At 47.0% G+C, this 23,342-nt stretch overlaps 1 protein-coding gene across 1 annotated transcript in view; it reads right to left on the reverse strand.

The window, feature by feature from the left end:
* Positions 1 to 22,801, reverse strand: part of CPD (carboxypeptidase D) — a 150,138-nt gene extending 127,337 nt beyond the window's left edge. The window contains exon 1 of the mRNA XM_077480331.1: positions 22,113 to 22,801. Within this exon, the coding sequence (XP_077336457.1) occupies positions 22,113 to 22,756 (644 nt within the window). The 5' untranslated portion in view covers positions 22,757 to 22,801. The remainder of the gene's footprint in view (positions 1 to 22,112) is intronic.
* Between the last annotated feature and the right edge of the window lie 541 nt (positions 22,802 to 23,342).

Raw genomic sequence — 23,342 nt, forward strand, 5'->3', positions numbered from 1 at the left:
TGTCGGGGCTTGTAGTTCATTTACACACAGTGTAAATGAATGACGTGAACTTATCCTTTAAGCTTAAAAAATCAAATCTAATTATAAAAACACATAAGTTAACTGAATAGATGGAACATATTTGCTCTATAATCTCACAGCAATTATATGTAATATAACTGAAACCTGCCTGTCCAGACTGTAGTTGCCTACAGGCATCAGATGGTGGTTGGATGGGAGGGCACAAGCCAACCAGCAGAAGATCTTTAAAGAGTAAATCCACTTTTTTTCCTCTGGGTGATCTATGTGCATTGCAGGAATTGTAAATTTGTTGCAGATTCCTACATTTTGTTGGTTTGAAGAAACAGCTGTTTGTTTGGTTAAAGAGGAAGTAAACCCTGATGAGTTTACTTCCTCTTTCATTCCCTGCAAAGGTAAAGCATAATGGACTACTATGCGATGCATAGTAGTCCATTATGTGTCACTTACCTGACACAGGAGCCAGCGAAGTCACCGCTGTCCCCTGTAGTTCCGTGCGTCCATCTTCTCGGTGGGTCTCGCTGCTCCGGCGCTGTGATTCGCCGGAGCAGCAATGACGTCACTCCCGCGCATTCGCACGGGAGCTGACACTCGCGGCATATCGCCACGATCTGCGGCTTACCCAGTGCGCCTGCATGCCGCTGTCTACGGCGCGGTGGCTGTCTTCAGGTAGATATCTCCTAAACCGTATATAACCGATATTTCTTGGACCCACAGGTAAGCCTTAATCTAGGCTTAGCTGTAGGTCAAAGTGGTTTGTAAGGGTTTACAACCACTTTAAGTCAATGTGCAGAGCAAATCTGAACAGGAGTGACTCATTAGCAATCTACGGATGCATTGGCAGCGTTCTAATGAGGAAAATAGTGGTGTCCGAATCCCTTCAGTATTTAAGGCCCGTTTCTACTGGTGCGATGTCCGACATTGCATATGATTTGCACTGCAGTGCGGCGCAAATGATCTGCAATCTTTGTTTGATGCGATTTCAGCCACACAGATAGTATGGCTTAATTTACATCGCATTTGGACCAATCTCGCACAGGACCCTTTTTGGTCTGCAGCAGAATCGGATCGCATGTTCACACCCATGCATTCCAGTCTGAATTTGCACAGCGATATGCAAACTGATTTGTGTGTGTCATTAACTTTTAATTGACACTCCCAGCAGTTTGCAGAGGGCACTGCGAACTGTCACTGGGAGATATGCGATGTGGGAACCTGCAGTGGATTTGCCGGGTTCCCGCATCGCTGCAGTGTGAACCGAGCCTTAGAAAGGTATTCAGTGAGCCAAACATGCAGGGAATTACATTTCGGGGAGCATACCATACATCTACTGTGTACAGAATGACTCAAGGTTGGCATAGTGTGTTGAATTTTATAGAAAGTTACCGCGGCTGCAGATTGAAAAGGAAAGGTACCGTATATACTCGAGTATAGGCCGACCCGAATATAAGCCGAGGCCCCCAATTTACCCCCAAAAAAACTGGCAAACTTATTGACTCGTGTATAAGCCGAGGGTGAGACATGCCTGTCCATCCCTGTGTGTGTGTCCGTCCATCCCTGTGTGTCCGTCCATCCCTGTGTGTCCGTCCATCCCTGTGTGTCCGTCCATCCCTGTGTGTCCGTCCATCCATCCCTGTGTGTGTGTGTGTCCATCCATCCCTGTGTGTGTCTCCATCCATCCATCCATCCATCCCTGTGTGTGTGTGTCTCCATCCATCCATCCATCCATCCATCCCTGTGTGTGTGTGTCTCCATCCATCCATCCATCCATCCATCCCTGTGTGTGTCTCCATCCATCCCTGTGTGTGTGTGTGTGTGTGTGTGTGTGTGTGTGTGTGTGTGTGTGTGTGTGTGTGTGTGTGTGTGTGTGTGTGTGTGTGTGTGTCCAGCCTACCTTTGTCCCGAGCCTCCGTCCCGTGCCTTGCCTCCTTGCCTCCGTCCCGTGCCGTGCCTTGCCTTGCATCCGTCCCGTGTCGTGCCTTGCCTTGCCCCCGTCCCGTCCCGTGCCGTGCCGTGCCTTGCCTTGCCTCCGTCCCGTGCCCTCTTCGTCGGCGGCCATTGTAAAATTCAAAAGCTGCGCCGCCGCCTTCGCCTGTGATAGGCGGAACACTGAATTTCCCAGCAGCCTGTGTTCCGCCTATCACAGACGTCGTATCATCCTCGTCCGTAGTACGAGGATGATACGATGTCCGTGATAGGCGGAACACAGGCTGCTGGGAAATTCAGTGTTCCGCCTATCACAGGCGAAGGCGGAGCCGGAGGCGCGGCTTTTGAATAGAATGGCCGCTGTCTGTCTGCTCGACACGCTGATCGAGCGGGCAGACAGCGATGACTCGAGTATAAGCCGAGGGGGGCACTTTCAGCCTCAAAAAAGAGGCTGAAAATCTCGGCTTATACTCGAGTATATACGGTAGTTTTTACTAACATTCAATTACGATATGGCTTCAAGCAATTGTGGAGGATTTGGTTATTGTAAATTGCTAGTTTTTTTCCCCCATGAAAAGTGGAGTACAGCATATTGTTCAGACTGGCCAAACATGCATTGCACCTTGAGAGAAGGGGCACTGACAGACTGCAAGGGAAACAACACTGATCAAGTACAAGTGTTCAACCCAGCCAGCCAGCCAGCCAGCCAGCCAGCCAATCTATTCCAACAGATTGTAAGCTCTTCTGAGCAGGACTCCCCCCCCCCCCAATCCTCTTGTATTGTAACTGTATTTTGTCCCGTTTATATTGTAAAGCGCTGCATAAACTGTTGGCGCTAAAGTAATGTACGAAAACTGTACTAATTAGACGAAAAAAGGCATGATCTGATATTGTACAATTGTATTTGTACAACATCCACGTTTTGTCCCCTCGGATCATTTTGGACAAAAGCTGTATAGGAACGATCAGATTATCATATGATAGATTTTTATATATTCTGATCGTGTGTATTAGGCTGCTCTTTTGATATGGACCACAAACATGTCCATATCCCTTCATCTCCATTACACAGGGGCAGGTTAATTGGTAGATTACAGACGACAGCTAGGAAGGAAGATATAACTCTGTGTAGCTTGCAGGAAGTGACAAGGACACTGCATTTCTAGCAAGATCAACAGGTATTTTTTGTATTTGCTGAAAACGTATTTAGCTTGGAAAAAAAAAAAAGAAAGAAAAGAAATGCAGCCAACACATCTAAAGACAATAAACTGCAATATATTACAATGTTGTTTTTGGGTTTAGCTCTCCTTTAAAAAGGAGAAGTCCAGCCAAAATTTGTTTGGCTGTACTTCTCTTGTGGATCACAGGAGTGAAATCCGCTCTCTGCTGAGGTCACAGATATCAGTCCAGGCACCGCGTCATCCCAACAATGGGAGGCTGGATCCACCAGGTGCCTGGACTGACACCCGTCTCAGCCTCTAAGCGAGCTGCTGAGAGACTGATCTGAAGTCCCCCGCCCCCCCCAATGAGGGAGCAGAGAGGTGTGACTGACAGTCTACAGTTCTCTGCTCGGGGAACTGTCAGAACTGAGCAATCAGCAATGTTTCATCGCCCAGGATAGATGCAGCATTGAATCGATGCTGCATCCACCGATGGGAGTAGAAAACTAAAGAAAAAAAAGAAAAGAAAAAAAAAAAAAACACTCTAAACTAGGGCTGTTACTGATTAAAATTTTCGTGTTGGATTAATCGATTTTTTTTAATCGATTAATCGACTAATTACGATTAATTCTAACGCACAAAAAGATCCAACTATTTTTAGCTGATCTCCTTGCATTGCAACTCTGCATTAGTCAGTGGTAAATGTGGTATACACTATATACAATCACCCGACACTAGTTTGTTTCTACAATCCATGACTTAACTTCACAGTTCACACAAATACGCTTTAAATTCAAACCGTAGCCCTGACGCAAGTCTTTTTTTTTTTTTTTTTTTTCACAGTACCGTGACAATCCCTCCACCTCCGATCTAACCACTCACCTTATGGCATGGACCCCTGTGCAAACAGGTGGTCACGCAAGCGGGTATCAAAAGGTTTAACACAGACCATAAACTTCTCTCACGTCTCCTTAGATCTCAGCAAGGACGCCAGGTCATGGGTAGAAAGAAAAGATCTAAGTGCTCACCGCTTTAGTATAAGATTTAATTTTTGTGTTCAAACACAAACTACTCTCATAAAGAGGATAAAAACACAGCATATAAAGCCAACAATCGTGTTAGTTCCGTAGGGCAGCAGCGGGTGATGTCCTCCGTACGCGGTGCATTCAATCAGAACTTCAACGTCACCGGACTCCTCCCCTCTTTCCTTCGTTAGCAGACGGAGGCACTTGGGGATGGGGGAGGAGTCCGTGACGTCACCGGATCTCCGATGGAATGCCATGAAGACCCGAAAGCCAGCGGAGAGGTGAGTATTTTGATCGATCAAAAAAATTAACGATTAATCAAGGAATTAATCTTTAATTTCCACAGCCCTACATTAAACCCATACTGCCTGCTCTTTTAAGTTTAACATTTGTCATGGGTGGGACATAATCCTAATGAGGTTATGGCCTTCCGATTCACATGAAAATCTCAGTCTGTCTACTAGACATTGTGGAGGGCACAAAGAACGCTCCTCACTATTTCCTTATTCAATGCACATAAGGCAGTACTATTGTTGTACTCGAAGACTCTTGTGGATAGCTAAGGAACGTAAATAGAAGGAAAGTGGGAAAGTGACCTGGGGTGTGCCGTGGTCAGGTGGTCAGTATGCCTAAAAGGGGGCAAAAAACAAAGACAGTAGGATGAGCATGAAAAATAAGTTTATTGAAACAAATGCAAACAGATCAATCAGTCAAATGTACAAATGCCCGAGACATCTCGATGAGTGGCTCAGGAATGTAACTGGAGTAGCATGAAGACCTCCATCTGCCTAACCTCTTGATAATATGAACAGGGATCCCCCCTGGTGAGAGGCCGTCCAAGCAGCCCCTATACTGAAGGAATGACCCAAGTATGACTTGGGGTCCAACCCTAGACTCCCAAAGAGGGTGCGACAACGCTTGATGAAAAGCGCTGAAGTGAGAGCGGCCCCGTGAAACTGCAAAAGTGGGCTGTCCCTGGGTTTGCCGGCTAACTGGGCCATGAATAGATCAAAAACTGCAACCGGGCGCCAACAAGTGCCAATCTTGAAGAACCTGATGTCGGTACCAGCTCCTGATGTCTGTGTCTTACAAGCATCCAGGTTAAACAGGTAGTAGTGGTCAGGAGACTAATTGCTTGATGGAAAGTGAACGGGACTTCGCCCCCATACTAGTGAACTCTTCTGGTCTAAGAAAACCATAAAAAGCCAAAATATACGGCTGCTTTGAGCACCAGGCTTGGTAGCTGCCCAAGGGGGGACCTGGTAAGTACGTCCGCCATGACACGGAAAACATGGCCTGTGATTGGAAGCCTGATAATTGGACTAGGGGTGTTGTTTTTCTGAATGCCCTTGATGGAATGTGCTTAAAACACTGAAAGCCTATCAAGTGCTGGACACCTGCCAAGCATCCCTTGATGGTGCTGTGCAACAATTTGAGTTGTGGGTGACAGTAGGCCACAAAAGCCAAAAGGTATTGGCTGCTGAAACAATCCGATCTAGGGTACCGTATCTGAAAACTCTGAAAAGTCTTCCAGGACGTGTTGCAAGCCTTCCTCATGTTGACAGAAAGTGACCTGTCGATCAGCCCTAATGCACCAGCCCAGTGAGAATCGAATCCATCCTCAGGAGTGAGAAATGCGGGGCCAGAGTGGCACAGATGTCTGCGCCTGGAACCTGCTGGAAGAGTAACAGGTAATTAAAATCGGGATAGAGCGTACGCAGCTATATTCTTTTCACAGTGAAAGTGAAAATTCTACTGGAGAGACAGCTAAATGAGTCTGCGCACAAAGACCATGATGGGCAGAAAACCCTTGATGATTTCTGAGGTTGCTTGATTATCTGTGGAAAACACCATAGTGTTGCCTATCCACAAGTGGCCCCAAACCTGCGCTGCAGACACTATGGGGTAAGTCTAAAACAAGGCAGACGTTTGTGTGAATCTGGGAATCGACTGACATTCATCCGGTTATGGTCCCATCAGCCAATGTGTGCCAAAAATAGCCGCATAGCCTCTGGTGGCTGCAGCATCGGAAAAAACCTGAGGAGACAATACCGATACCACAGGGATGAACATGGAGATGCCGTTCCAGTGCTGGAGGAACTCATCCCACATGTGCAAATCAGACAAAGCCACAGAATCTAACTTAACCCTAGAATGCATTTATGCATTAGGGTGAAAAACCTTCTATAGTTCCAGCGAAGGGGACGAGCACAGCAGCTCTGGCCACTTTCTCTGGTCCTCACTGAATAGATTGATAGCAGCAGGAGCCATTGGCTTCTGCTGCTGTTAATCAAATCCAGCGACACGGGAGCCAGGGGTGGGATAGAGTCCTGCTGGCTGTGTCAATGCACACCCACCTGAGTACCCCCATGGAACGTGGCCTGTCCATGGGGGCATTCGAGAAGGAGTAGGAGCCAGGAGCACCACTGGGGGACCACAGAAAAGGAGCATCGGGCCGCTCTGTGCAAAACCCTAGAATGACATGTTTGTTATTTTCTTTTTAAATGCACAAAAAAAAAAAAGCACCTTTACAACCCCTTTAAATACTGGTGCAATGACACTAAACGCGAACAGGTTTCAATAACCATAGCCCTTTACAGGTACCTACAGAGAAAGCTTCTCCAGTTTTAAGCATTACACTGGAGTATTATATGGGGGTGGGAAATCGAAGAAGGTTGTTTTGCAATGTTCTTCCATACTACTTATTGGCAGGATAATACTGGTTTCTTACTGGCCGATGCCAGAAAATGTCTACATTGTAGATTTTAAAAATATGTTTTTCTATAAGCATAAACCCTTTTGTATGTCCTATTATGCACTAAGGAGGTGGTGTATGGAAGGATACCTTTTTTGGTGGGGTTTTCTTAATGTCACTTTGTACATTTTTGTAAAACATAATAAAAATAAATTTCCCCTAAAAAGTTTGACATTTGTATTCTGACAGCTATCACTGTCTGACTTACAAGCTGCATACTAGTTGCAAGGCAGTCATCTATCAGTGATAGGTTCTTCACTGCCCCGGATATACCATGCAGCTGGTGAGTCAGACAGCGCCAGCCTCCATCACTTGTAGGGGCAGAGAATAAGTATAAACTCTTCACTGCAAAGAATAGACCTTGCGGCACAAAACGTGAGGAGTAGGACTTGACAAATATTTTTGAGGACTTGGTAACATCGGGAGAAGTACGTGACTTGTCAGGGGATAAGAGGACTCCAGAGCAGACAAGTGGAGTTAAACTTTAATATAGCTTTATGTCAACATCTGCCTAAAATCAACTTTAATCGTTATTAGATTTTTCAATATGAAATCTCATAGTATAACCATACAGGTTATGGTGTGAAGGGATTAAAGCAATCAAAAAGCCCTCCTTCCGAATCAGTGCATAGCACAGTAAAGCCTTAAGTATTCACATCTGTCAATCCATCACATATTCCCAAATAGGAAGACTCTGCCACATTTCAGGCCATTGTGTGTGGAGCCATGCATCATTGGGTCCAGGCCCCGCTCCATGGAAGCCATGGTTTACATACGCTGCAATGATGATGGTCAAAAAGTCTGAAAACAGCTGTATGCAATTTGAAATAGATTGCTCTGTAATAATAAAGTAATGATTTGCATTGTTCCACCCACTGTCCTAAAACGAGGAATAATCCTCTTATTTTTAGGTCGTGTAATGGAATGAGACATGTGAATACCTTCTGTTCTAGGGCGGCATTACTGTGCTGCACACTAATAAGCAAAGTTCAAATGTTGCTTCCCACAACACAAACAGTTGTCTAATGCCGCGTACACACGATCAAACAATCCGGTGGAAAAGTCTGGCAAACTCAAGTCCGCCAAACAATCCCCCCGTGTGTAGCCTCCGGCATACTTTTTTGACCCGAAAGTACGGCGGACTTAGAATGCCGTGTTGCACTCCAATCTTCCCGCCGGACTCGCATTTCGGCGGACAATCCGGCCGTGTGTATGCCAGTCCGCCGTACTTTTGAAATGAGCGGACTTTTCCCGCCCGGAGAAAAGTCCGCTCATTTCGAGCGTGTCTCCAGGTAGGCGGGGCCCGTGAAGGAGACGTCGCTGGCCCCGCCGCCTGGTATGGACTTAAAGGGGAACCCCAACGCCAAAAAAAAAAAAAAAAAAAAAAAAAAAAAAAAAATCGGCGTGGGGGTCCCCCCCAAGTCCACAACAGACCCTTGTCCGAGCACGCTACCCGGCCGGCCAGGAAAGGGGGGGCGAGCGAGCGCCCCCCCCCCCTCCTGAGCCGTACCAGGCCGCGTGCCCTTAACATGGGGGGTGCTTTGGGGAAGGGGGGGCCGCAATGCCAGGGACGCGCTGCCACTTATATAGGGACAAGGGGCGGTGTCACATGGGTTTATGTCACATGGGTTGGTGTCACATGGTGAACCCGCCCCCTTACGATGTCACAGTCCCGGAGGATGCTGGGACTGTCGCCATGTGACATCAACCCATGTGACACCGCCCCTTGTCCCTATATAAGTGGCAGCGCGTCCCTGGCATTACGGCCGGAGAGAACGTCGAGGGGGGGGGGGGGGAGGAGGAGGGAGGGAGGAGGGAGGACCGGGCCACCGCCTGTAAAAGAGCTATAAGAAGGCGCAGTGGTCCGGCAGAAGAACGGAAGAGGGGGACAAGACCCCCAAAGTCGGAAGAAGAGGCCGCGGCGAGGAAGAAAGCCGGACTCCTCCGCTAGCAAAAGAGCTACAAGAAGATAGCGGAGGAGTCCGGCGAGAAGACCCCCGAAGACGGAAGACCCCCGGAGCTGTGCAATAAAGTATTTTATCTCGTGTGTTGCGTTTTTTTTGTTCTTTTATTTTACAGGTGAATGGGTAGGGGTACATTGTACCCCATACTCATTCACATAGGCCCGCAGACCCCGACAACCAACGGCCAGGGTTGTCGGGAAGAGGCCCTTGTCCTCATCAACATGGGGACAAGGTGCTTTGGGGTGGGGGGGCCGCGCGGCCCCCCCTTCCCCAAGGCACCCCTCATGTTGAGGGCACGCGGCCTGGTACGGCTCAGGAGGGGGGGGGGGGGCGCTCGCCCTCCCTTTCCTGGCCGGCCGGGTAGCGTGCTCGGACAAGGGTCTGTTGTGGACTTGGGGGGACCCCCACGCCGATTTTTTTCGGTGTTGGGGTTCCCCTTTAAGTCCATACCAGGCGGCGGGGCCAGCGACTTCTCCTTTGCGGGCCCCGCCTACCTGGAGACGCGCTCGAAATGAGCGGACTTTCCTCTGCGTGTGGGGGCGAGTCCGTTCATTTCAAAAGTAGGACGGATAGTACCGCGGACTTAGTATGCCGTATTAGTCCGCTCAAAAAGTGCCGTGTGTGGGCAAGTAGCCCGTTCGGAAAGTCCGACGGACAGTCTGGCGGGAAGTCCGCCAGACTAAGTACGTCGGACATACCGCTACGTGTGTACGCAGCTTAACAAAAAGCCGGCATAAAATCTGCATTACACCTTTCCTCAGCTGACCTACTAAAAAGGAAAAGAGCCCTTTAACATCAAGCCACGGGGGTGCTATTTTTAGCACTGCTTTACCGTAATTTTAGCAGCGCTATTCAGACGCTAGCAGGGGCAGTTTTAACCCCCTCCACTAGCAGCCGAAAAAGTGTTAAATCTGCCCGCAAAAGGCCGCCGGAGCGGCGTTTTGCCAGCGGTATCGCAGTGCTGCCCCATTGATTTCAATGGGGAGCAGCGGTGGGGTGGTGGCAAGTTCACCGATCCAAAGAAGCTGCTGGCAGGACTTTTTGTGATGCCCTGCCGGCGCACCGTTCCACTGGAGTGAAAGGAGACGCTTTTTTCAGGCGCTATACAGGTGCTATTTTTAGCGCTGTAGCGCCTGAAAAACGCTGGCAGTGTGAAAGGGGTCTAATTGACAGTTTTATTCAGCTCAGCCCTTCTACACACAGGCAGCAGTTGTGCCCAAAAAAATGCTTTGTAAGTCACATTACATTGCAGTTTGTCTGCCCCTGATATCGCCCCTGGTAGCTTATTGGGAACCAAAATTCCAACGTTACATTACTTTTAAATATGATTACAAGCAAGATCTTTATTTAAAGCTCTTTTCTATGTTTAGTGTCACCCATTAGGAAATTGTATTTCAGTTTGGCAGTGGTCAGGAACTCTAATGCCGCATACACACGACAGGACTTTGACGGACTAGGTTCAACGGTCTTCCTCACTGACTTTCGGCGGAGGTCCGACGGACTTTCTGAATGAGCGAACTTGGCCACACAAGTCAGTTCGAAAGACCTTTCATTTTGAACGTGATGACGTAAACAGGACTAAACAAGGAAGTTCAATAGCCAGTAGCCAATAGCTGCCCTTTGCGTCATATATCGTCCGTCTAGAACATAGACAATCGGTTTTCTCGATTTTTTTAGTCCGTCTGATAGATTTAAAACGTTCTATTTCTAGGTCAGTCTGATTTTTTTTTTTTATATAAAAAGCGGTCAGACTAGCCCACACACGATCGGATTGTCCGATGGACTGATATGCAGCATAAGGGTACATCAACACTGCCTAGCACCTGGCAGCACTTTACGGCCACTAGCAGGGCGCTTTTAACACCCTCTAGTGGCCGAAGGATTAAATGAGCCCGTTGCGGTGTTGCCGAAGAGCTTTGCAGGTGCTTCAGCAGCGCTGCCCATTCATTTCAATTGGCAGGGCGTTTTGGGAGCGGTGTATACGCCGCTCCTGCACTGCCTCAAGGATGCTGCTTGCAGTACTTTTTTTTTCTCATCCTGCAAGTGTACCACCCCAGTGTGAAAGCACTGGGGAGGCACTTGTATTTTTAGAGCTAAAACACCTAAAAAGTGCCCCAGTGGGAAAGTAGGTAGCCTAAAATAACAAAAGTTAATTAATTTTTTAAACCAAACAACAGAATTTAGTAGAGGTTTGTTGTCCAAAAGCGACATATGCTATTATGGCTCGGTTCACACTGCCGTGACTTAGGCTCCGACTTGCGAGACCCCAAGTCGTGTGACATATGAAATCCCATTTTAGTCAATTAGAGCTGTCTTAAAAGGAGAAGTCCAGCCTGAGCTTATTCGGCTGGGCTTCCACAAGTCACACTAGTTTTGCACTGCTGTGATGCATTTTCAGAGAGCGTTCTGAAGTCCGCTCTCTGCTGACGTCACTAAGATCAGTCCAAGAACTGTGACATCCAGACATTGGAAGTCTGGATCCGCCAGGTGCCTGGGCTGATAGCTGTCTCAGCCTCTCAGCGAGCCATTGAGATGGCTGCTCCCCGCCCCTCCACAGCTCAGTGCTCCAATGAGCATGAAGGAGCAGAGCAGGAGAGCTGCTGATGATCAGCAGCTCTCCACTCAGGGAGGCGAGAGATCCGAGCCATCGGCAGTGTTCGTTGGCTCAGTTCTCAGTGAAGAGGTGGTGGGGGGCAGATGCTGCATCAGTCTGATCCACCTAGGTAAGAATAAAACAGCAAAAAACGCCAAACCCATATTTCTCCTTTAAAGTGGATGTAAACCCTCACATATTCCCAGTGAAGTGAACAGCCTCAGATGACACACAGAGATGAAACAAATCTCCGTACATACGTTTTACATGTATATCTATTGTCTCCAGCTTTATAAACGGTTTAGAAAGCACACATTGTGTAAAAAAACATCTCTTCCCTATTCACCTGTGGGTGTGGATTTCTGCCATACACTGAGACAGCTAATTGGAGGAAAGGCACACACCTTGACCACCTAAACATGCACCGCTGACCCCCATTAAAAGTGTGTGGGTAGCCTAAAGCATCCGTTTACTATAACTTCACAACATTTACAAAGCACACGGTACAAGTAAATTTAAAACAGAAGACATTACAAAAATCCAAAACATCCATCATTATAGCATGTATGACAGCCATATGCTAGTAAATCCCCTTGTGCACCACTTCACCCTAGACTGACTAGCTGTCATAGTAAAGCAAATAACTTCCTTGTAACAATCACCTTCAACAGCAATGGTGCAAGCAAATGGTTAACTAGCGTAGTATTGGACTTACATTTTTTTTTAAAGCCCTTAGGGCTCATTCCCACCAGCATCCAAGTGGTGCACAAGGTTGCTGGTTTGCACTGGAAAGAAACAGTGTCAATTTACAAATCACAGCACATCGCACTTTAAAAAAAAAAAAAAAAAAAAAAAACACACCACATCTCATTATGTCCTGTTTACACAACCCTGTTGAGATGAGGTAGTTTGTGTTGCAACCCACTGTGTTAGAAAGGAGCACTGTATGCAATATTTTATTCAACACATACCACCATCACAGTGCTGTGAACTGCCTTCATAGTCTACCAGGCTTTTTGCCCTGTCTTGTGTTGGGACTACATTGGACAAGGCTGTCCAGCACAGTCCCAATGCACCTGGTGTAAACAAGCCCTTCCACTCCATTCATATCATTGTGCTGCCTTAATGCAAACTTTAGCAAAAAGCATGGAAATGCAAATTCTCTAAGCTGGTGTACTGTACGTTGTAATGCTGCCTTTGGGTGCCATTCACAAAGTATGGCACCCAAAAACAACATTACAACACACAGCAATGCATAGTAACCCACTATCGTGTGTTGCGCTGTCAAAAATGCAGTGTCATTTTGGGTTCATTGTGGTGTATTAGGCAGCCCATTCAAAAAAAATAATATGCAATGAACCGGCTCCAGGGACCCATTTACACCTTCCTAATTATGAGCACCTTCCAACAGGTCCTTGTGTTAACATTGGAACGACATAAGAACCTGGTGACGCATTCCTCTAATGTCAGGATTCAGACTGATGTGTCAGAGCCGGAGTTCTAGGGAAAGTATAAAGAGAGGGAGAAAAGAGGGGGCAACCCTGTTTGGTCCCATTTGCTGGGGATGAAGAAGAGCGCCCTGTTGGTCTTGACAGACACCTTTGGATTCTCGTATAAAGTGTTGATTCATTTGACCATGTTGGCACAAATTCCGATATGTTGAAGGTTATGTTTCATGAGCCTCTAGCTCACCCTTTAAAACACATTTTTGGCATCTAAAGAGAATAAGAATGTTGAGAAGGAGCTGGAATTACAAAAATAAATGAAGTTCAGGGCTCCGATAGTCCCTCGCCTCTCTGCCAGGAAAAAAGCCAGTTTGATCCTGGTGAATGGCTCTGGGAGCAACGACAGCACCAAAATCTTAGCAAAGAGTTTCAGATCTGTACTCAGTAAAGAAATCTGCCTATATTTGGTGCAGAGCAAGAGTTCGAGGGATGGGGTCAGGCTTTGAGATGATCGTAACATAGGCATTGGAGGTATCTATCAGGAGAGGGTGGCCCTGAAGTATAACGTTGAATACGGTCACAAATCTGAAGGCCAACAAGCACTGAAACTTTTTGTAATAGAACAGCGTAAGGTCATCAGAGTCAGGCGCCTTCCCTGTCAGTATGGATTTCAGGGCTACAGTGAAGCTGCGATAGGGTTACTAAACTATACATGCCCGTGTACTTTTTTTATGAGCAGTAAATAACATAACATGGCTCAGATGTGAATGGGCACAATGAGACAACATGGAAATATGAGGAGTAAACAGGGTGGATAAAAAGCAATGATTTAAAAAAAAAAAAAAAAAATCAGATTAAAAAAAAAAAAAAAAAAAAAAATAATAAAAATGGATGGAATGGATTTTTATCAAATTTATTTTAATAAAATGCCTTTGGAGTAAAAATCGATCTAAAAGGTAGTTTTCCATTTAAGATACATTAATAATTTAGTTTAGTCAGCATGAAATGGAGCTTAGTTATGTAGCATGAAGCTGTATATTCTGCAATATTTACATTTTTGGTAAACTCATTCAATGAATCCAAGCTGAGATAACATGCACTGAAAGATACAGTCACACAATTTCACAGTAACCATGAAATAAAACAAAGTTCAGGAATATTCCTATATCCCATTGTTTTGCATATCTATGTACACTACAAACTGTATGATTGAATCAGTTCTGATATAACTGTTTTATTAACCTGACAGCTTATTATTCTAAATAGGACACCTTCATTTTGTTTGTGCTTTAAGCACTCCTCGCCCCCTTACATGCCACATTTGGCATGTAATTTTTTTTTGGGGGGGGAGTGGAGGCTTCGTTAGAAGGGGGACTTCCTGTCCCACTTCGTCCTTCCGCCCAGGGACCGCCAAGGCGACGTGACAGGTCCCAGGAGATCGCCTGTCCACTTCGGGAGCGCAGCGCAACTCGTGCATACGCCATGCATGCCCGGCCGTGAACCCTAAAGCTGTCACAGCTGGCTGCCCAGAGTGGCAATGGAAGCACCAGCAGAGAGGAGGGGGGAGAGGAGCGATGCTCCGCCGCATCGCTGTATTGTGGAACAGGTAAGTGTCTGTTTATTAAAAGTCAGCAACTACACTTTTTGTAGCTGCTGGCTTTTAATAAACATGAAAAGCCTAGAACTCCACTTTAAAGCTTACATCTAGGTGCTTGAAATATATCTTAAACCTCCACAATTTAGGAGATATTTATGAAAGACTTGTGCGCCGATTACATTGGCGCATGCGCACCTTAGAAAGGGCACATCGTGCCGTTTCTAATAGCGGTCATGCTGTGACTGGCGGCTCCCATGTGCATGTGTGGGAGTGACGTCATATGACTCCGGCCAGTCACAGAGCCGGAGTTCGCAGCCCCGGAAGGAAGAGGGGCAAAGATGGACGCTCCCTGCTAGTGGGGACAATGGTGACATTGCGGGCTTTGGTTTCAGGTAAGTGACACATAACAGACTATTATGTGATGCTTAGTAGCACATTATGCTTTACCTTTGCAGGGAAATAAAGAGGAAGTAAAACCCACCAGGGTTTACTTACTCTTTAAAGTGGTTGTAAACCCTTACAACACACTTTGACCTACAGGTAAGCCTAGATTAAGGCTTACCTGTAGGTCCAAGAAATATCTCCTAAACCTACACGGTTAAGGAGATATTTGCCGAAAGACAGGCACCGCTGTCTACGGCGCATGCGCCATAGACAGCAGTGCGCAGGCAGTCAACGGTGATATGCCGCGAGTGGTGGCTCCCGTGCGCATGCGCGGGAGTGACGTCATCGCAGCTTCGCAGAATGACAGCTGCGGAGCAGCGAGACCCACCGAGAAGATGGATGCGCCGGACTACAGGGGACAGCCATGACTTCGCTGGCTCCTGTGTCAGGTAAGTGACACATAATGGACTACTACGCGATACTTTGCAGGTAATGAAAGAGCAAGTAAACCCATCAGGGTTTACTTCCTCTTTAAGCACCTGTAATTTCAGATCCAACATAGTAGTGCCTGTTAGCGGGCATCCACTCACCTGCTGCCGCCATGTCCCTCACCTTGTTAAAGTGAATAGGACTGTCGGTGAGTCAACAGGGTGTCAGAGGAGAAGCCAATGGGGGAACGACGTGACAGTTGCTCTTTAAAAAAATATAATTTAGCAGCTATCGGCCCATCTCCCTGCTCAATATAGATATCAAGCTATTCGCAAAAGTCCTAGCCACCCGTCTGTCTCCCCTATTGCCTAAGATTATTCATAATGATCAGGTGGGGTTTGTCCCTGGCAGGGAGGCAAGGGACAACACCACCAAGACGATACATCTCATATCCCTGATCCAACGTAAAGGTCTGAGAGCTTGCCTCTTATCCTTCGACGCCGAAAAGGCATTCGATAGGGTCAGTTGGAGGTTTCTACAGCTGTCTCTAGAACAACTTGGCCTCGGAGCTTCCTTCATATCAAAAGTAATGTCCCTATACTCCCGACCCTCGGCTACGGTCCTGGTCAACGGCACAACGTCGGCTCCCTTTGATATTGCCAACGGTACTCGGCAGGGCTGCCCCCTATCCCCCCTCCTCTTTGTCATCATCATTGAGCATTTGGCTTGTGCCATACGTCAAAACCCCTCCATTCTTGGTATTCAAACTCCGTCTGCTCATCACAAACTCTCCTTGTATGCTGATGACCTCCTAGTGTATATTCAGAATCCACACATCTCCATACCATCCCTACTTAGTGAATTTCAACGCTTTGGTATCTATAGTAACTTTAAGCTCAACATCTCTAAGACGGAAGCCCTTAACATATCCCTTACCCCCTCCACGCTGTCCCTTCTGCAATCCAACTTTTCATTTAAATGGCAGGCTAAGGGGATCTCGTACCTAGGGGTTGTTATACCCTCCAACCTAGCTGATTTGTTTTCTCTGAATTATATCCCTTTGCTTAACCGTATACGGAAAGACCTCGAGGAGTGGGGGGGATCTCCCTTGCCCTGGTTCGGACGGATCAATATCCTGAAGATGGACACTCTACCCAAGTTCCTATACTTATCTCAAACAATACCCATCCACGTCCCCAAATCGTTTTTTACCTCCCTACGCTCGCTGGCAATCAGATTCTTGTGGAGCCGGGGCCTCCCCAGGGTTAAATTTAAACTACTGACGATCCCGAAGACTTTGGGAGGCACAGGCCTCCCTGACTTTGAGACTTACCATAAGGCCACTCATATGACTCGCATCATTGAGTGGTTCTCTCGCCCTTCCTGCAAGGCCTCGGTGTCTGTTGAACAGGACCTTTCCCCTGTAGATCTCCGAGCCCTTCCATGGGGTTATAACCTGGGCTACTCTCGTATGACCTCCTTGTCCCCTCTGACTTTGGCCTCTCTGACGATGTGGTACAGGACGGGACTAAACTCCACTCTCTCCTCGGACCCGGGCCCCTTGACGTCCCTCTTTGACCATCCTGCTTTGCCACAAAGTGCGGGGGCGGCCTCCCTGGGACCTTTTAAGCGCACAGATTGGCCGCAGGCCCGTACCTTTGTGCACCCCTCTCAGGGCACCCCGGTCTCTGTGACAGAATCCGGTGATTGGCTCACGGCCCTACATGTGTCCGCATTTGCCAAACGACTACACTCCTCCTCTCAGATACATCGCAAACTTACCATTTTCGAGGAACTGTGTTCGCTCCCTGAAACTCCCAAACACTTACTGTCCTCCTTATATAACCTACTACAGACTTTAGCACATGATCAACTCCCACATTACACCAGGCTGTGGTCTGCGGATTTGGGTGAGGACATCTCTGTGCCGGAATGGCATACCTCTTTTCATTTCACACATAAGTCAACAATCTCCTGCTACTCCCAAGAAAAGAACTACAAGCTATTATCCAGGTGGTACAGGGATCCTGCTACTTTGCACAGGATTTTCCCGTCTACCCCGGCCACCTGTTGGCGCTGTGAAGCTTCAGTCGGAACTTACATGCATGTCTGGTGGGACTGTGAGAGGATCCGCCCCTTCTGGACACAGGTTTTTGAATGTTACAATCTCTTGGCTGATACCCCGGTTCCTATCTCTCCAAAAATTGCATTACTCTCTATTCTGCCAGGGTCTATTAAATCACAGAGACAAAGGTTGCTCCGTTTCTTTATGTCCTCCGCTAGGCAGCTGATACCTGCCTATTGGAAGACGACGACCACCCCCCCATTGTCACGGTGGGTATCGATTATGAATGACACCATGAGAATGGAGGAGATGTTGGCACTGGACAATGACACTTACACCAAATTTGTTTCTCAGTGGTCAATCTGGCTCCGCTTCTCTTCTTCTGACACTTTAATGAACCAAATCCTAAACGCATGAGGACGCTGTGGGCTCTCCCTTACCCTACCCCCCCTACCCAAATTCCTTCCCCCCTCCCCCCTTCCTCCCCCTTTTTTCTTCCTCTTCTTCTGCTATTTAGCTTTCCCCTACACTGCCTTGCTCCTCTTTACTTTGCTCCTTTCTCTCCTCTCTTCCTTTCTGTTCTTTCTTTTTTTTATGATCTTGTCTAAAAACTGCATCATGTAGTAACCCATGGGCGCTTCTCCCTACTGTGACCTTAGGGATCGGAGCACAGGCCGTCTTTTCTACTCTCCAAGCCTGCTGTCAGGGACCGGCTGTGGCCGTTTGTCGTTAGCCGGTCTCCTGTAATTGTACCTCAGTTACTGTTTCTGTCTGCATATGCCTCATGATGGTTACTGTTTATTGTTTTTTTTTATTTGACATGTCTTAATAAAAATATTTTCAACACTAAAAAAATATAATTTAAATCAAGTTGATTTAAACAGAGCAAATTTACTGGTGATTTCAATCAAATCCGCCCTGGAGTAAAGGTTAAAGTTTTTCTGAAAGCACATGTCACAGCAGACAGATGTGAATGGGAATTTAGTAAAGGACGAGAGCTCTCAGTGGCAGTGCAATCATGCAGTACTGTAGCCGTAGCCACACAACTGAGGTAAATGTAATCTTCCTTTAGCAAAATTTACATATTGCAGGCAGGCGTTATTATTGAAGGAGTTAATAAAGAGACTTAACGGACAGATATGTTGCACGTTACAGACAGTTTTGACACTTTTATTCGCCATGTTTTCTTCCTCCAGGCCCTTAGACAAGGCTCTTCATGGACAAGACCTACTAAGCAATTAAGCAAATACCGTATTTATCGGTGTATAGCACCAACCCCAAGTTTATGAGGGAAGTTTAATGGAAAAAAAACACCTTACATTTAAATGCCCATCAATGCACCCTTATCAGTGTCCATCTGCAGCCTTGTCCATCATTGCATCCTTATCAGTGTCCATCATTGCACCCTTCTATTAACACAATCTCTGCACTTGTCTTTGTACTCAGCCCCGTTTCACATTGATGCGGTGCAGGAATCTTAGCAATTCCTGTGCCTTTCCCGCATTGCATAGCAATTGCACCGTGTTCTGCGATCTGCTACAGGTGACAATGGGAAGTTAACGACACCCCAAAAGCAGGTCAAAAACACAGGGCATTTGGTTGAAACAGATCACATGGGATTAAACACCCATATGATCTGGTTTCAAAGTGAATAAAAAAATGTAATAAATAAAAAATCTGCCTGCATCTTTCTGAGGCAGATGTGGTGCGATTTGAGCCATCCAAAATGAATGGGCTAAAATCGCACCACACAGAATCACATGTGATTTGAACAGGAATTCGGTGTGATTCACAGTGCACAGATCCCTATTGTACAGACACAACGCTCATGTAATAGAGATCTGTCAGAGATCAGGTACTGAAGAACTATAAATTATATGTCCATTCACACGGGCATTCTGTTTGTTCTTCATCTGTCCATTTTCAGATGAAAAACAAAAAGCAAAATCACTCATATGGATTAAAAAGTGTTTGTTAACCTCAAAAAAAAAAAAATGTGTATATATATATATATATATATATATATATATATTCTGGTCCCTTAAAGCAGATTACACAGCATAGTGCTTGTGCTGTGTAATCTGTCCCCCCACTAAACTGTAAAAATCCTGCTCCTGCCACTTCCTGTATGCCCTCTCTATACAGACCACTGCTTTGTCGTGGTCAATTTGCGTCCCTCCGTCATCCGCAGCCCTGCTCACATCTCTCCCTCTACTTCCTACCTGTCAGTTCCATGCCCGTGTCTGTCTCCGCCCGCCATTAAAAATTCTTACTGCTCTATGCCAGCCCCTCGATTAGAGCCTGCCGAAGCACATTCTATATGCCTTTTATAAAAAATGAGTGCTGTAAATACAGTTTCAGCGCTGTCTTCAGGCCGGTCACGTGACTCTCGGACGGTTTCCAAAGCTAGAGTGTGCTATGCCAGGCTCTAATAGAGGGTCTGGCATATACTTGGTTATATAGGTTTACAAACCACTTTAACCACTTCAATACAGGACACTTATACACCTTCCTGCCCAGACCAATTTTCAGCTGTCGCACTTTGAATGACAATTGCACGGTCATGCTACACTGTACCCAAACTACATTTTTACCATTTTGTTTCAACAAATAGAGCTTTCTTTTGGTGTTATTTCATCGCCTCTGGGATTTTTTTTTTCTACTAAACCAAAAAAAAAAAAAGACCGATCATTTTGAAAAAAAAAATTTTTTGTTTCTGTTACAAAACTTTGTAAATAAGTAAGTTTTCTCCTTCACTGATGGGCACTGATAAGGCAGCACTGTTGGGCACCGATTAGGTGGCACTCATATGCAGCACTGATGTACACATAGGTGGCACTGAAAGGCAGCACGGATGGGCACCAATAGGCGGCACGGATGGATGCCAATCAGTGATGTCCATTGTGGGTACTGATTGGCTTCCCTGGAGGTCTAAGGTGGCATACCTGGTGGTCCAGTGTGGGCATACTCGGGGGGGGTTTGGGGGGTGCTGCGCTGATAATCAGCACAGGCGCCGCCCCCCCCCCCCCCGTCAAAGGAGCAGCCGTTCAGCTCTCCTCTACTCGCGTCTGAGACAGATGCAAGTGAGGAAAAAACGATCAACAGCGCTTCCGGTTTACACCCTGATCACCCGTGATTGGACGTGGCTGATCACATGATAAAGAATCTCCGTCAGAGACTAGGCAAGTGGTTAAAGTGGTTGTAAACCCTTACAAACCACTTTGACCTACAGGTAAGCCTAGATTAAGGCTTAACTGTAGGACCAAGAAATATCTCCTAAACCTATATGGTTTAGGAGATATTTGCCCGAAAACAGGCACCGCTGTCTACGGCGCATGCGCCGTAGACAGCGGCGTGCAGGCGCACAGTGTGCGGCATTCTCAACGACGGAGCTGCCGCGCGTGTCGGTTCCCGTGCGCATGCGCGGGAGCGACGTCATCGCGGCTTCGCCAAATGACAGCGGCGGAGCTGCGAGACCCCACCAAGAAGATGGATGCAGTGGACTACAGCGACTTCGCTGGCTCCTGTGTCAGGTAAGTGACACATAATGGGCTACTATGCGATGCATAGTAGTCCATTATGCTTTGCCTTTGCAGGGAATGAAAGAGGAAGTAAACTCATCAGGGTTTACTTCCTCTTTAAGGCTCCATTCACACCAATGCGCTTTTTAATGCTTTTTGCAGAAACGCAGGACATTTTTTTTAACATGGGTTCCCATGGAACACGTTCACAACAATGCATTTCTGTGCCTCTGCATTTTTGGAAAGGGTCGGTGATGTTTTTAAAACACAAAATGGTGCTTTTTTGGTTCAATAGACCAACAGAGAAGCTGCAGAACAGCATGTAGTGTGTTTTTACTGCGATTTCCATTTTGCATTTTTAAATCTGCCCAAAGACAAATTTCCCCCCCCAAAAAAACCCTAATTGCAGCAAAATCGTGGAAAAAAAAAAAAAAAAAAAAAAAAAATAAAAAAAAAACGCAGCACGCACTGCTGAATCGCTCAAAAGCAACATGCATAGATGTGATGGAAACTTATGGATAATCATCTGCCTACATCTGTGTCCTTTCATACAGCATACAATCCATACAGCAATAGGGGTATAAATACAGCAAAACTAACGCGTTTCACACCTTTCCTGGTGCTGTCATATTTATTATTATTATATTATTTAAACTGAACCAGACTCCATCCTTCCATTTGCATTCAAATGTTCGATGTTCCTTCTCAAATGGATTTCTTAGTTGGAGCATTTGACTTTAGTTAACTTTAAATGATGAAAGACAACCTGACACTCCGGTGACAGGTGGCTTCACTCACACAGAAAGGCAGAAATCTCTTGGGTTGATTTTATCTGTCAGATCGGGGGTGCTCCCCCGCCCCATACGCACTGACAGATCGGAGGGTTCTCCCTCCATAGACACTGACAGATCGGAGGGTTCTCCCTCCATAGACACTGACAGATCGGAGGGTTCTCCCTCCATAGACACTGACAGATCGGAGGGTTCTCCCTCCATAGACACTGACAGATCGGAGGGTTCTCCCTCCATAGACACTGACAGATCGGAGGGTTCTCCCTCCATAGACACTGACAGATCGGAGGGTTCTCCCTCCATAGACACTGACAGATCGGAGGGTTCTCCCTCCATAGACACTGACAGATCGGAGGGTTCTCCCTCCATAGACACTGACAGATCGGAGGGTTCTCCCTCCATACACACTGGGTGTTCCCCGGGGCACAAGTGGTCTCACCGGTTGCTCTGGATCCAGGTGATCATGGCCAGCACCTCGGGCAGTTGCTGGGGGTCAGGCGGTACCCGGTTGGCGTTGAACTGGTCGGGGAAGTTGCGGTTGAGGTCCAGGTTTCTGGCGTTCTCCCGGCCCCCGTTCTGCCCCCGACAGTCCCCCTCCTGGGCCCGGTGGAAGCCGTCCGGGTTGAGGCTGGGCAGGATGTAGATGTCGGTGGTGTTGATGAGGCGGGTGAGGCGGGGGTCCTGGCCGTAGCCCCCCAGCAGTTCCTCGATGAGGTAGATCAGCACCTGCCGGGACACCGTCTCATCGCCGTGCATGTTCCCCACGTACTTGAACTGCGGCCGGTCCGGCGGGCCCCGCTGCGGGTCAGCGGTGATCCTCATTACCCAAAGCTCCCGGTTCTCCACCGAATGGCCGATACTGAAGAGCTGGCACAGCTCCGGGTACACCTGGGCGAGGGACTGGAGGCGAGCGGTGAGCTCCTCATGTCTGTAGTATCGGTCATACTTCTCCGTGGTGTCCTCCATCTCCTTCTTTATCGAAGTCCCGAACAGCGGGGACACCGCCAGGGTCAGGCCGAGGAACCATAGACAGCGGCCGGGACTAGACATTCCGCCCCAGACACTCTCACCACCTGCCACCATCTCTGTCAGCCCCCGCCTCCTTACTTCCTGCCTGCTCCTAGCAACTGTCCCACTCACTTGGAGACCGCCACTTCCGAAACAAATGCCCCATTTCCGGCCTGCCTGACGCACATGACATGTGGCTCGGGTTACCTGTGCCCCACTTCCGGCTTTCCTTGGTATTAAACTGTCAATGATATTCAGGCTCCCCCTGCTGGTCACAGTGCTGTAAAACCTCTGTAGGTACACAGAGTGTATGGCTTGTTATAGAGGTCTCCACATTTTTCAGTGCGAAGGCCACATTGTATATTTTACAAATATTTGCAAGCCAAAGAAAATCCGTTTTATAAATAAATACAGTTTACTTGGATATTTTTACAATCAGGGTGATGTGCATCAAACCACTCAACAAAGAACTTCAGTAAGCAGAGCCAGACTGGGAATAAAAACCAGCCCTGGAAAAAGTTTCACACCAGCCCCATAGCATTTTTTCTTGTTCATAAAGGGAGAAACCATTCATTTTAAAGCACATTTGAAGAGTGTATTATATATACATAAGACAGATATGAGTGCACGTTGGTATATATATATATATATATATATATAT

The sequence above is a fragment of the Lithobates pipiens genome, unplaced genomic scaffold, assembly GCF_037356315.1.
Source record: "Lithobates pipiens isolate NorthernLeopardFrog02 unplaced genomic scaffold, aLitPip1_a1.2 Scaffold_16, whole genome shotgun sequence".
NCBI classification, from domain to species: Eukaryota; Metazoa; Chordata; class Amphibia; order Anura; family Ranidae; genus Lithobates; species Lithobates pipiens.